The 15,294-nt window shown below is 39.9% G+C and overlaps 1 protein-coding gene across 9 annotated transcripts in view; it reads left to right on the top strand.

Annotated features, from left to right (window-relative positions):
* NCOA6 (nuclear receptor coactivator 6) overlaps nucleotides 1-15,294 on the top strand; it is a 137,510-nt gene that overhangs the window by 115,979 nt on the left and 6,237 nt on the right. For 8 of the 9 annotated variants that reach the window (XM_060188646.1, XM_060188648.1, XM_060188645.1 and 5 more), the window contains 2 exons: nucleotides 7,172-7,208; nucleotides 13,449-13,597. In XM_060188646.1, the coding sequence (XP_060044629.1) occupies nucleotides 7,172-7,208; nucleotides 13,449-13,597 (186 nt within the window). The remainder of the gene's footprint in view (nucleotides 1-7,171; nucleotides 7,209-13,448; nucleotides 13,598-15,294) is intronic. The other variant, XM_060188649.1, reaches the window with a different exon arrangement.

Below are 15,294 nucleotides of genomic sequence, written 5' to 3'. Positions count from 1 at the left end.
GTAAGGAAAACCTCTGATGGGCTGCATGTGAAAGAGCTACTGCTGTCCCCAGTGTGCCAGGAAGCGGCTAAAATTATCTTATCTGTTTGCTTCAGAGCAGTCTTCAGTTGAGTGGCAGAACTTGTGCAGTATTATTTGAAGTTATTTCCCTTCTACCGGCTTGTTCTCTTACACATTCCTGGTGTCAGACAGGCAACTCAAGAGGAATATCTCAACACCCATTGTCTGCTCTCCAACCATGGGCAATTTCAGTTGCAGTTTGTGCTATTGCATGACCCTAGCACCCTGTGGGGGTCATGGAACAGCTGGCAACTGACTGGTTGGCATATGGCAACTCACTGGGGTGGGAAGCATTGCTGCATTAAGAGAGTAATTACTGTCCCATAGCAGGAGTAGAGGCTTGTTACAAGAAACTCTGCTATAATCAGGTAACCATTCCTCCAGAGAGACAGGGTCATTTCAGTCATCACTGGATGGCATTAAATTTCTTTCCATGACCAAGATATTGTAAATAGCACTAGGGATGATGTTTCTGGAAAGTGGCAACAAATAACTGCTGTGTGATGCTAGGTCAGTTCTGAACACATGATGATGGTATTAGTGGTAATAACAGCACTGCCTTCAAAGATTAAACTATCAAGGCAGATCAGTATCACAGATAAGTTACTGTTTAGTCTTTTCTGGTTCTTTGTCACTGTAGATCATTGAAGGGTATAAAAAATGAAAAAAAAGTACAAAATTTGACTGCTTTGACAAACAGATCAAAATCTCAGTGACAGTACAATTTACATACTTGATAAAATTAATAAGAAAAAAATACTGCCATGTTTAATTTATGGAATTAAGCCAGTAAAAGTAAGGTATAACTTTATTATTTTAAAAACTGCTTTATGATACTGTACTGTATATTATGAATGGCTTTATTGCACTCTTTGGATAAAATAAGACTTCTGGAAAAATGGATGAGAAATTTCCACAGACTCTTTTTTTTTTTCTTTTTTCTTTGTGTTTTGTTCTGTTGTGTTGTGTTTTGCTACCAGATGGCCTCCATCATACCTGACATTGTATTGATATTATCTGAAAAGTGTAGAAGTGTCGATATTCAGGAAAGAGATTAGACAGTAAAATTTATTTCTAGGGAGTCGGGTGGTAGCACAGCGGGTTAAGCACACATGGTGCGAAGCCCAAGGACCAGTGTAAGGATCCTGGTTCGAGCCCCTGGCTCCCCACCTGTGGGGGAGTCAATTCACAGGTGGTGAAGCAGGTCTACAGGTGTCTGTCTTTCTCTCCCCCTCTCCATCTTGTCTTCCCCTCCTCTCTCCATTTCTCTCTGTCCTATCCAACAACAATGACATCAATAACAACAACAATAAAAAACAAGGGCAACAAAAGGGAAAATAAATAAATAATAAATATATTTCTAGTGAGAAAAGGTGCAACCTGGAAAGGGAGAAGAACTTCCATTTCCTACCCTCACCCAACTCAGCTCCGTGTCATATGATCTCTTTGTCAGAATAATTACCTAGTAGAATACTTCTCTTAAGAGTTTTGTTTTTAAACAACAGAATACAATGCAAGTAACTGTTAGACTCTGTGAAAAATATGATGATTACCATGTGATGGGAGAAATATCAACTGGTAGAACATTAGATTTTCATGTCTGAGATCTCTGGTTAGACCCCCAGCACCACATGTACTAAATTAGAGCTCTGCCCTGCTCCCCTGCCTCTTTTTCTTCCCCTCTCCCTCTCCTCCTCCTCTTTTATGTGAGAATTGTATTCTCATATAATAAAATACCTATTCCAAAAAAAAAATATGGTAATTACAGGGTGATGGTTCAAGGGAGTTGTTTTAATATTGTGACAGCAGTAGAATTTTGGTGATGTTTATAGGATGGTTTATACACTTATAGAGTTGGGACACTCTGTTTCAAAAACTTTATACTACTGTAAGCCAATAGTTTGTTTTAAAAAATAGGTTAAGCGAGTTAAGAGCACATGGCCCAAAGCGCAAAGACCGGCACAAGGATCCCAGTTCGAGCCCTCAACTCCCCACCTGTGAAGGGGAGTCACTTCACAGGCGGTAAAGCAGGTCTGCAAGTGTCTATCTTTCTTCCCCCTCTCTGTCTTCCCCTCCTCTCTCCTTTCTCTCTGTCCTATCCAACAACGATGACATCAACAGCAATAATAACTACAACAATAAAAACAAGGACAACAAAAAGGAAATAAATAAATATTTTTTAAAAATCTTAAAAAAGGGAGTCGGGCAGTAGCACAGCCGGTTAAGCGCAGGTGTCGCAAAGCCCAAGGACCAGCATAAGGATCCCAGTTCGAGCCCCAGGCTCCGCACCTGCAGGGGAGTCACTTCACAGGCGGTGAGACAGGTCTGCAGGTGTCTATCTTTCTCTCCCTCTGTCTTCCCCTCCTCTCTCCATTTCTCTCTGTCCTATCCAACGACGACATCAATAACAACTACAACAATAAAACAACAAGGGCAACAAAAGGGAATAAATAATTTTTTTAAAGATCTTAAAAAAAATAAAATTTTGACTTAAACAGTTCTCCATAAAGTAATTCCAAAGTCAACTAATTGCCATCATCAAACACCCTTGATATCCACTTATGTAAACTAACTGTGATTGTGTTAAAATTCTCAAAAACATTAGCTTTTGCTCCAAGTGGGTAATCAAAGTAAGCTTTTTGTTTCCTCCTAGTTAACCTCTTTTTATTTGAGCCATATTAATTGAGTATACATTACTGAGTTTGTGTGAGCTATTAAAGCCAGCTAGGTAGCAGCTACTCAGTTGGGATCTATTTCTATTTGAGTGATTTCCAGGATTTAAGGTTAGCAGTGAGGAGCTAAATAGCAAATAAAAAGCAATGATTCTTCTCTTACATTCTTTAAATTTTATTGGGGGTTAATGGTTTACAGTATAGTCTTTAATGCATAGGCACAGCCTCTCATCTTCCCTTGATTGGTGTCTAGGAGACACAACAGGATCACAGTGCACAATGTCCTTTCATCCTGTCCCTTACTGGGTGTGGCATATTGCACCAAAGTAAAGGACTTTGGGGAAGAAGAGAAAGAACAGGATGCAAGTATTCTTTTCTACCAGCATCTTGCATTGATGCCAGAGTAATTTAGCCTTCTCACTGAAGGCTACATCAACATGAGAATTATAGAACAATAGTAAATAGGGGGCTGGGTGGTAGCGCAGCGGGTTAAGTACAGCAGGTTAAGCGCAGGTGGCACAAAGCGCAAGGACCAGCATAAGGATCCTGGTTCGAGCCCCCAGCTCCCCACCTGCAGGGGGGTCACTTCATAGGCTGTGAAGCAGGTCTGCAGGTGTCTATCTTTCTCTCCCCCTCTCTATCTTGCCCTCCTCTCTCCATTTCTCTCTGTCCTATCCAACAATGACAGCAATAACAATAATAACAACGATAAGCAACAAGGGCAACAAAAGGGAAAAAATAGCCTCCAGGAGCAGTGGATTCGTAGTGCAGGCACTGAGCCCCAGCGATAACCCTGGAGGCAAAAAAAAGAAAAGAAAAATACTAACTACTAAATTATTATTGGGGCTGGGTGGTGGCACACCTGGTTGAGCACTCATGTTACAGTGTGGAAGGACCCAGGTTAGAGCCCCGAGTCCCCACCTGCAGGAGGAAAGCCTTGCGAGTGGTGAAGCAGGGCTGCAGGTGTCTTTCTGTCTCTCTCCCTCTCTGTCTCTCCCTTCCTCTCAATTTCTGACTGTCTTTATACAATAAATAAATAAAGATAATAAAAAATAACTTTAAAAATATTTTTAACATAAAAATAAAATACTGAATTATTATTAAGTGCCAAGTGGTGTAATACATTTTCAGTATGTATTATTTCATTTAACTTTGGAATACAGTTATCCTTACCATTATAGAACCAACTCTAATCTTCTTACTTGAAGTGGAAAATAGTTATACCCATTTTTCAGGGTGGCCATTGAGCACAACGAGATCAAGTAATATTCTCAAAGTCATAACACTTTGATTTGACTGCTTTCAAAGAGATTAACCAGTGTGTAATCAGTAGGGTAAGTTAGACATTCACACTGAGTATAGAAACCAAATTCCAGGGACTGGGGTGACAGTATAATGGTTATGCAAAAGACTTTCATGCCTGAGCCTCTGAGGTCCCAGGTTCATTCAGGTTCATTCCCCAGCCCAGCCATAAACCAGAGCTGAGCAGTGCTCTGGTCATTCTCTCATTAAAATGAAATAAAATGGGAGTCGGGCGGTAGTGCAGCGGGTTAAGCGCACGTGGCGCAAAGTGCAAGGACTGGCATAAGGATCCCGGTTCGAGCCCCCAGCTCCCCACCTGCAGAGGAGTCACTTCACAGGTGGTGAAACAGGTCTGCAGGTGTCTATCTTTCTCTCCCCATTTCTGTCTTCCCCTCCTCTCTCCATTTCTCTCTGTCCTATCCAACAATGACAACATCAATAACAACAACAATAAAAAAACAAGAGCAACAAAAGGGAATAAATAAATAAATATTTCAAAAAATTATTTAAAAAATACATTTAAAAAAATAAAATGAAATAAAATATCTTTAAAAAAAAGAGAGAGAGAGTGGTCCGGGAAGTGGCACAGTGGATAAAGCACTGGACTCTCAAGCATGAGGTCCTGAGTTCAATCTCCTCCGGCAGCACATGTACCAGAGTGATGTCTGGCTCTTTCTCTCTCCTCCTATAAATAAAATCTTTAAAAAAAAAAAAAAAAAAGTAAGAAAGAAAGAAAAAAGAAACCAAATTCCATAAATGGGGACAGGTCTGACTGGAATTAAGAATGTGGGAGGCCAGAGACAGGAGAAACTATTGCTATCTGATATATCAGGGAAGATCTTTTGGAAAAAAAAAAAATTCCCAAAGGTATATAATGGAATAAGATTTTTTTTTTCCTGCTGCTACTGAAAAAAGTGCCTGCTAGTTCAATCAGATGCTCATTTATACATTATATATCTTGCAAGCAGATAACTGAAATTTCCCCTTTTTTGAGGGCATTGTGGGAGGGTGAGGAATAGAGGAACATAAGAGTCTATAGGTAGTATCTCAAGGAAAAACAATGTGCCCTCTAAGTGAAGAAGTCCCTTTGGGGAAAGAAATTCGTTCCTAATTGATTTTTTTTCTTAGAGACAGAAACAGAGACAGAGTGAAAGAAACCACAGCACAAAAGCTTCCTTCAAAGTGTGGTAGGGGCCAGACTTGAATCTGGGCTGTACACTTGGCAAAGCAGCACTATCCAAATGAACTATTTTGTTAGCCCTTTTAATATATTTTTAAAAGATTGCTGCATTTTTAAAAAAGCTGTCATGAGGGTGGCTATTTTTTTTTAATTTTTTTTTCTCCTGTTTTTGCTGGGGCTTGGTGCCTGCTCCATGAATCTATTGCCCCTGGAGGCTATTTTTTCCCCTTTCATTGCCCTTGTTGTTTTTTTATTATTGTTGTGGTTATTGTTGTTATTGATGTCATTGTTGTTGGATAGGACAGAGAAAAATAGAAAGAGAAGGGGCAGACAGAGATGGGGAGAGAAAGATAGACACCTACAAATCTGCTTCATTGCCTGTGAAGAGACTCCCCTGCAGGTGGGGAGCCGGGGGCTCGAACCGGGATCCTTATGCTGGTCCTTGCGCTTGGCGCCATGTGCACTTAACCCGCTGCGCTACTGCTCAACCCCTGAGGATGGATATTTTTAAAATTTATCATTGGATAGAGACAGAGAAATTGAGAGGGGGTGATAGAGAGGAGAAGAGACAGAGCACTACCTACAGCCCTGCTTCATCACTCATGTAGCTTTCCCCCTACAGGTAGGGACGAGGGGCTTGAACACTGGTCCTTGCACAATACAATGTATGCGCTTAGCCAGGTATGCCACCACCTAGCCCCACAGTGGATTTTTTTTCAATTTTTACTTTATTTATTTATTTATTATTGGATAGAGATAGAGAGAAACTAAGGGACGTAGATAGACAGAGAGACACTTGCAGCTCTACTTCACCACTTGTGAAGCTTATCCCCTGCAGGTGGGGACCAGGGCCTTGAAACAGGTCCTTGCGCACTATAGTGTGTGCACTTAAACAGGTGCACCACTGCCCAGCTCCACCAGGGTGGATATATTTTTAAAGATTTCTTTATTAATGAAAAGGGAAAAGAGAGAATCAGAGTATCACTTTGGCATATGTGATGCCTGGGAACACATTTCCAAATCCCAACTTTCTAGCCACTGTGCCACCTCCTGTGCTGCAAGGATAGATTTTGTTGTTGTTTTTATCTTCTTTATTGGGGGATTAATAGTTTACAGTCTAGTAAAATAGAATAGTTTGTAACGTTTCCCAATTTTCCGTGTAACAATTTAACCCCCGCTAGGTTCTCCTCTGCTGTCATGTTCCAGAACCTGAACCCTCCCGACGACACATAGTCTCTTACTTTGGTGCAATACACCAACTCCAGTCCAAGTTCTGCTTAATGTTTTCCATTCTGATTTTGTTTTTCAACTTCTGTCTATGAGTGAGATCACCCCATATTCAAGGGATAGATGTTTTAAGAATGAAAGCAGCTTCACTGCAGGAGGATAGCTTCATGAGAATGGAGCAGTGCTGCAGGTGTCTCTTCTTCCTTTCTTCCTCCCCTCTATTTCTCCCTGTCAAATAAAAAAAGAAATAAAATGAGGGATTCATTTGTTGTACAGAAACTGAGCCCTAACAGTAACTGTGGTGGTAAAGAAAGAGAGAGAGAGAAAGAAAGAAAAAAGGAAGGAGGGAGGGAAGGAAGGAAGGCAGTTTGTCAATCAGTCTTGGGGATAGTAGAGAGCACACATTACAGTGTATCAGAACCCAGGTTCAAGCCCTTGCTCCCCAAGTGCAAGTGAAAGCTTTGTAAGTAAGGAGTAGTCCTGCAGATGTGTGTCCTCTCTCTCCTTACCCACCCTCCCTCTGTAGTGTCTATATGTGTGTGTGCATAGTCACCCTCTATATTTAAAAAAAAAATTTTTTTAAACAGACATTGTAAATTTAGTTCCATTGATCCAAATAGCATTATTTCAAAGTATGGAATAGAAATAATTTCTTATAGACACTAAGATGAACATTATATGGACATATATGCCAAAAGCTTTCACAACTCATTTCTTTATATTTTTACAGATCTCGAAGCAAATGCTGCCATTGTCTCTGGACAAAGGTAAGATGATCATTACTGAGACTTAGTGTGACTATAGCAGAAGCCTATTTGAAATATATCAGTTTTCTTAGCCTTTAAAATTTTTCTCACCTAGTCATTTTCTTTCACTTTTTGCTCTATTTTTTTCCTGCTGAATTAGGGATCTTTTATGAGTCCTAATCTCTGATAAATAACATTTCTCTTTTTTTTTTTTTCCGTTAGTGTACTTTGCTTTTTTTTAAATTTTTTATTTATAAAAAGGAAACACTGACTGAACCATAGGATAAGAGGGGTACAATTCCCACCACTAGAACTCTGTATCCCATCCCCTCCCCTGATAGCTTTCCTATTCTTTAACCCTCTGAGTAAGTAAGGACCCAGGGTCATTGTGGGATGCAAAAGGTTGAAGGTCTGGCTTCTGTAATTGCTTCCCCGCTGAAGATGGGTGTTGGCAGGTTGATCTATACTCCCAGCCTGTCTCTCTCTTTCCCTAGTTGGGGAGAGCTCTGGGGAAGCGGAGCTCCAGGACACATTGGTGGGGTTGTCTGTCCAGGGAAGTCTGGCCGGCATCCTGCTAGCATCTGGAACCTGGTGGCTGAAAAGAGAGTTAACATACAAAGCCAAACAAATTGTTGAACAATCATGGACCTAACGGCTGGAATAGTGCAGATGACGAGTTGTAGGGGGTCCTCCATTTTGTATATAGCTAGTAGGCATATTTTAGTTAAATTCCAAAAGGCCTGTGGCTATACTGGTTTTTTTTTTCTTTTCCTTTTTTCCCCGAGCCTGAAATCTGATATGCAGGTGGATCCAAGTCACTAAGTTTCTACCTTTTATGATTACTTTAAAAATAGAATTAGATAGTATGTTCAGCACACAACATGCTGAGTAAATAGTAAATGTTCATTATATAGGCACCATTGCTATCATTGTCATTAATAGTAGTTCATTCAGCTGTCTCCTGAAGTCCAGCTGGTCCTCAAGACAGAATAGAGGGAAAGCTAGGTGGGATGTGACTCTAAAACTGGTAACTTTTATATTATATACTGTGTTGCCTCTCATAACCTAACAAAATGAAATGTAACTGTGCCTTCAACCTCATTAGCCCCAGGGAATGGAGTATTAACTATTTTCCAAATCATTTCTTTTTTAGTATAGAACTGCCCTATGTAACATTTTAAAGAATTTATTATATTTGTATAATAATTTAAGTTTTGTAAAACACCTTTACATCATTGTCTTATTTAATTTTCATATCAACTATTGAGGGTTGAATGCATTTATTTGAATTTTATGTACTGGGATACATGCTGCCTAGATGCAGTCTCATCTGATTTTCACAGTATAACAGAAAGTAAATTAATTTGCCCAGAGTCACAGACTCAGTAAACAATGAAGCCAAGATTCAAACCCAAGCCTTCTGACTTGAGTCCTCACATTTAACACAATATTACAACAGACAAAATGGGGATTTTTAGATCAAGTACCTGAATCATAGAGTATTAAAGATCATGGCTGCCCCACTAGGGAAAGACAGAATCAGGCTGGGAGTATGGATCAACCTGCCAATGCCCATGTTCAGCAGAGAAGCAATTACTTTGCATCTTCTGCACCCCATAATGATCCTGGGTCCATGCTCCCAGAGGGATAAAGAATAGCAAAGCTGCAATAGAGGGGATGAGATATGGAACTCTGGTGGGAATTGTATGGAACTGTACCCCTCTTATCCTATGGTCTTAGTCAATCAATAAAAAAAATATTAAAAAGAGAAAAAAAATATCATGGCCAATAAATAACAGTTAAGACTTGACCTTTGGGGGGTCCGGTGGTAGCGCAGTGGGTTAAGCGCACATGGTACAAAGCTCGAGGACCAACAGAAGGATCCTAGTTCGAGCCCCCGGCTCCCCACCTGCAGGGGAGTCACTTCACAGGCAGTGAGGCAGGTCTGCAGGTGTCTGTCTTTCTCTCCCGCTCTCTGTCTTCCCCTCCTCTCTCCATTTCTCTCTGTCCTGTCCAACAACAACGACATCAATAACAACGACAATAATAACCACATCAATGGTAAAACAACCAGGGTAACAAAAGGAAAAAAAAACATGGCCTCCAGGAGCAGTGGATTCCTGGTGCAGGCACTGAGCCCGGCAATAACCCTGGAGGCAAAAAAAAAGAAAAGAAAAAGAAAAAAAAGACTTGACCTTTGGGGGCTGGGCAGTGGCATAAATAGTTGAGCATAAGCATTACTATACTTGAGCCCCTAGCCCCCACCTTGAGAAGGGAAGCTTTCAATACCAGTGAAGCAATACTGCAGGTATCTTTCTCTTTTCCTCTCTGTCTCCCTTTCCCTCTCAGTTTCTCTTTGTCCTATCCAATAAATAAGTAAGATTTGACCACTGTACTTCTGACTCCAAATTAATTGCTATTTCTATTACTTCTTTGTTTAATTTTATTTGGATTTGGCTAATATTTTAATTTATTTGTTCTTCCCAACCTATACCAACTATGTGACTACAGAAAGAAAATAATCAGGCCAAAATTCCTCTGTGGGTATTTATTTCCAGAACTTCCTAAACATTAACCATATAGGAGGCTAGTCGGTGGTGCACCTGGTTAAGCGCACATAGTACGAAGCACAAGGATACACACAAGGATCCAGGTTCAAGCCCCTTGCTCCCCACCTGCTGGGTGTCCACTTTACAAGTGGTAAAGCAGGTCGGCAGGTGTCTTTCTCTCCCTCTCTCCTTTCCCCTCCCCCTCAATTTCTCTCTGTCCTATCAAATTAAAGGGGTGGGGATGGCCTCCAGGAGCAGTGGATTCTTAAGGCACTGAGCGATAACCCTGGAGGCAAAACCAAAAACACTAACCATATAAATACCAGGACAGTTTATTATGGCTTTTATTTTGTTGGGACAAAAAGGCACCTTCATTAGAAATCTTTTTGCTGAGAGATTTTGACCATTTTCTCCCAACCAGAAGGCCATTCTCACTATGTCTAAAAGAATGTGTAAATCCCCAACTAGTAATTCCACCCCAGCTTCACCTCTCCTTAACTTACCTTCACTTGTGAGGCAGATCAGAAAGGTAGTTTAGCAAGCATTATAGCCAAATTCTCAACCATAGTGCCACTAGTGACGATTCCACTGGCAGAAGTGAACAGTGGAGGAGCAGGAATAGGTGATAATTAGGACATGAATAGTTAATGTCCTTAAGGGGCTCACAGTCCAGAGGAAGGCACAAGACATTAAAATGGAATAAGCTATACAGTCTTAATGGATGTGCTAGAATGCCAAATACAGAGTTTGAACCCGAAAGACAACACTTGTAGAATAAGGTCATGCAAGACTTTGAAAGGAGGCATCCCTTTGACTTAATTTTTAAAAATATTTATTTATTTATTCCCTTTTGTTGCCCTTTTGACTTGTTTTTTATTTTATTTTATTAAGTTTCTTTATTGGGGATTAATGGTGATTTTTATTTTATTGTGTCATTTTTGTTTCATGGTTTTCTTATTATTTTTTATAAAATTTATTAATTTATTTTCCTTCTTGTTGCCCTTGGTGTTTTTTATTGTAGTTATTATTTGTTGTTATTGATGTCATCACTGTTGGATAGCACAGAGAGAAATTGAGACAGGAGGGGAGACAGAGAGGGGGAGAGAAAGACAGACACCTGCAGACCTGCTTCACTGCCTGCACCCTGCAGGTGGGGAGCCGGGGGCTCGAACTAGGATCCTTCTGCTGGTCCTTGCTCTTCGCATCATTTGCGCTTAACCCACTGCACTACCGCCTGACTCCCGGTTTTATTATTTTTTAAGATGTATTTATTCACTTCATGAGAGAGAGACCAAAATGCTATTCAGCTCTGGCTTACAATAGTTTTAGGAATTGATCCTGGGACTTCCAAGCCTCAGGCATGAAAGTCATTGGGCTGCCAGTGAGCCAGCTCTCATTTTTGCTTCTGTTCCTTACCTTACAAGCAAATTTAATCTATTTCCATTTTTTCCTAATGATTTTAGCATAATATATTTAAGCCATGAAAATACAGCTAAAAAGAAACTTGCAGTTCAAATCAGAATTAATACAGAATTAACTCATCTATAAATCTGTATTCCTACAATTCAGCAGTATTAACTGTCTATGATACATTTTAGTTTATCTTCTAGCCCTCTTTATTGTATGTGTAATATGTGAGTATACATATACTTTTCACTCATTCTAGTGTTCTCACTTATCACATATGTCAAATACATAGTTTTCTATATAATCACTATATGTCATAAACACAAATATCTTGTATACCCATTACTTCCATTATATGTGTTGACTTACACATTATAATGAAAATGGGACTATTTGATTCATGTTAGTAACTTTTTTCTCTATAGTACTATATCATGAACAATTTATTTTAATATGGATTTATTAATCAGTGAGAGAGAAAACCAGACCATCACTCTGACGCTTGCAGTACTGGGGTTTGAACTCACAACCTCATGCTTGAGAGTCTTTATGTACTTTATTCACTGTGCCACATCCTAGGTCTCACATGAACAGCTTTTAGCACTCATTAAATAATGAAGCATGAGTTTTCATAATGGGTATGCCATGATTTAGTTAACTAATCTACTGTTATTAAACACTTAAGTCTTCTGAATCATCAGTATCAATAAAATACTTTGAAATCCTTGTGTCTAATTTGAGCTCTAAAAAGATGCTTCTTTCAGCATCTAGAAGTGAAATTTCTGAGCCAGAGAATTACACTATGGTTTCTGAACATCATTGTTATTGATAGTACGGATCATGTAATTCTTTGTTGTCTCTGGGAGGCTGGATGTCTTGTACATTAGAGGTTATTTAGTGGCATCCCTAATCCTCTCAAAAAATGCCAGTAGTGTCGTGACAACCCCTATCATGACAATAAAAATATCCCTCCAGACATTGCTAAATTACCCCTTGGAGTCAAAACTATCTTGTTGTAATTCATTGGATTATGCACTCTAGACTCCATAAGAATAGGTGATATGTTTTTGCCCCTGTATTCTTAGTAATACTGGCTGCTATTAATTTTAAATCTTTACATGCAAGAAAAAGGGGGGGGGGCTTGAGGTGGATTGATACACCCATCATTGTATTATGAAAATATCCTATAATGTGACTTGTTATGTATGCTATTGTCTGGCTATAACTTGCTCATAGTAAGTGGCAATATATGTTAGTAATGTTCTGTATTTTTAGGAACTTTTTTTTTCCATCTGCACTGGGTGCAGGGGATTGAACTTGGGACCTCAGAGCCTTAGGCATGAGTTTTTTTCCATAACCATCATGCTGTCTCCTACCCAGTGCTGTTGTTGTTGTTAATATTTTTTTCTTAACTGCCACCAAAATTATTGCTAGCTGTAGGTGCCAGCATGGCTCCACTGTTCCCAGTAACGATGGCTCCTCCTCCTCCCCCTATTTTTTTTTTCCTCCAGGGTTATTACTGGGATCGGTGCCTGCACCATGAATCTACCACTCCTGGAGGCCATTTTCCCCCTTTTTGTTGCCCTTGTTGTTGTAGCCTCGTTGTGGTTATTATTATTGCCATTGTTGATGTTGTTCGTTGTTGGATAGGACAGAGAGAAATGGAGAGAGGAGGGGAAGACAGAGAGGGGGATAGAAAGATAGACACCTGCAGACCTGCTTCACCGCCTGTGAAGCGACTCCCCTGCAAGTGGGGAGCCGGGGGCTCGAACCAGGATCCTTACGCCGGTCCCTGCACTTTGTGCCACATGTGCTTAACCCACTGTACCACCACCCGACCCCCCCCCCCTTCTATTTTTTTTATAGAGGGTGAGAGAAAGAGAAAGGAAAAGAGTGGGAGAGAGAGGAAGAGGGAGAGAGAAAAGAGATGCTTGCAGTACTGTTCTACCACTTGTGAAGCTTCCCTCCTATAGGTGGGAGCAGGACCCTTGATGGTATAACATGTGTACTATACCAAGTGAGCCACCACCCAGTCCAGTACTATTACTTTTTGACTGGTAATACTGTTGTCTTAGGAAATAAATGAAAAGTTTTGGGATTATATGTCTTCGACCTGTTTCTCCACAATTTCACCAACTTTATGCTTTAGTATGCAACAGACTAATTTTCAAATTGTTACTAGTATAGAAGTTAATTGTGATCAAATCTGCCTTAAGTATGAAACTGTATCTGAAGAACCCGTTTTCTGTTGGTGTGTTGCTTGATTTCTTCACCTCCTTGGAAACTTACTGCTTCCTTTTGTCAGTAGTGAGCCCAAAGAACTAATTGAAAAATCCAAAACCCCAAGCAGAAGAAACTCCCGAACTGAAGAGCCAGCTGTGGCTTCTGAAAGTGTGGAAAATGGGCATCGTAAGCGATCCTCTCGGCCTGCTTCAGCTTCCAGCTCTACTAAAGGTTAGCAGTGGGGTGTGGGTATTATTTGTGAGTCAAATAAAAGACTAGGACTTTTATCACTGCAGAAGCAGACTTTGTCCTTCGTCTATGCTTTTATTTCTTAAACTTACCAAATTACTTTGACTTCTGTTTGTGTGGTCCTTCCTTTATTTGTTGAACTGTTTTGTGTATATGTGACATATGAACAGTAGATACTATTGGGAGAGAAAACATAGAAGATTAGTTCATTATCTAGTTTCAGATAGCCCCTCAGCTAGCTCCCTCTTCCAGACTCTATTTTTTTTCAAACCTCTACCCGCTACTTCTTGCCTCTGTCTCAGCAAAGACTCTTAATTCTTCATAAAGGGGGGAAAATAAAACAAAACAAACAAAAAATCTCCCATACATGACTAAGACATGAGTCTGCTAGCATCCTCATTGTTCATACTATTAAAGGCAGCTGTTGCTCTTCATAACTAAGGTCAGTTGCCTTCATTTGTGCCTTTGATCTTCTTCGACCTTCTCAAGAAACTTACAATACCAGTTTTTTCTGTTGGCTACTTTTGAATTAATGTTAAAAGTTTCTTTTGTGTAAAATCTGTTCATTCTTATGAGAGAGAAGGGAAGAGAGACCAAGACTAGAGCACTACTCAACTCTGACACTTGGCAATACTGAGAACCAAGTCTGGAGTCTCAGGCATGCAAGTCTTGTGCTCTTTCACTGGTAGTCCCTCCTGTCTCCCCTCTTAACTTCTTTGTTGTAAAATTCTCTGTCTCTGTATCTATCTATTCGAAGTTGGCCTTCCTCAAACTTTGATCCTGAGTTACCTTTTCTCTTGAATTATTATTTTTTCCCTAACTTATCTCATTCATGCCTTCTTTCTTTTGTTACATCCTTTTACAGTTGGCTGGCTTATCAATTTATTTCTAGTACAGACCTCTATAGAACTAAGATAACTTCATGTATTTGTTTAATGGGTACAGAAACTCAACATACCTGATTTTCATTCCTGTTATCAGATCCTTTGCCATAATTCCCCAGATCACTGAATGGCACCAGCATCTGTCCATTAGGCAAGTCTTCCTTGGCACCTATATCCCTTAACCTCTGTAACCTATCACAAAAAAAAAAAAATGTTCATTTTATCTCAGATGACCCAAATTCCTCCTCACTCTTCCCCGTCTTCACTGCTATCTTAGCTTAAAACACTTTTCTTAGGTTGATTGTTACTGCTACACAGAATCATAGCACCATGTCCTTTTCATTCATCAAACCACAGTTGTAACTTTGTCTATTTATGTGATAGATTAAAAAAGATACACACTGAGCAAGAGGTCACATCTAGTTTTTCTTATACAAATGGACCTGATAGAAAGTTACGTACTTAATAATTATTAATTTAGTAACTATCAAAAAGTATGGGGAGTCGGGTGGTAGCACAGCAGGTTAAGCGCATGTGGTGCAAAGCGGAAGGACCAGCATAAGGATCCCAATTCAAGCCCCCGGCTCCCCACCTGCAGGGGAGTTGCTTCACAAGTGGTGAAGCAGGTCTGCAGGTATCTATCTTTCTCTCCCCCTCTTTGTCTTCCCCTCCTCTCTCCATTTCTCTCTGTCCTATCTAACAAAAGATGACATCAATAACAACAACAATAATAACTACAACACCAATTAAAAAACAAGGGCAACAAAAGGGAAAATAAATAAATATATATGTACA

This window comes from Erinaceus europaeus, chromosome 1 (assembly GCF_950295315.1).
Source record: "Erinaceus europaeus chromosome 1, mEriEur2.1, whole genome shotgun sequence".
Classification (NCBI taxonomy): domain Eukaryota; kingdom Metazoa; phylum Chordata; class Mammalia; order Eulipotyphla; family Erinaceidae; genus Erinaceus; species Erinaceus europaeus.
Note: the sequence above shows the minus strand (reverse complement) of the source record. Positions and strands in the feature narration are given on the sequence as shown.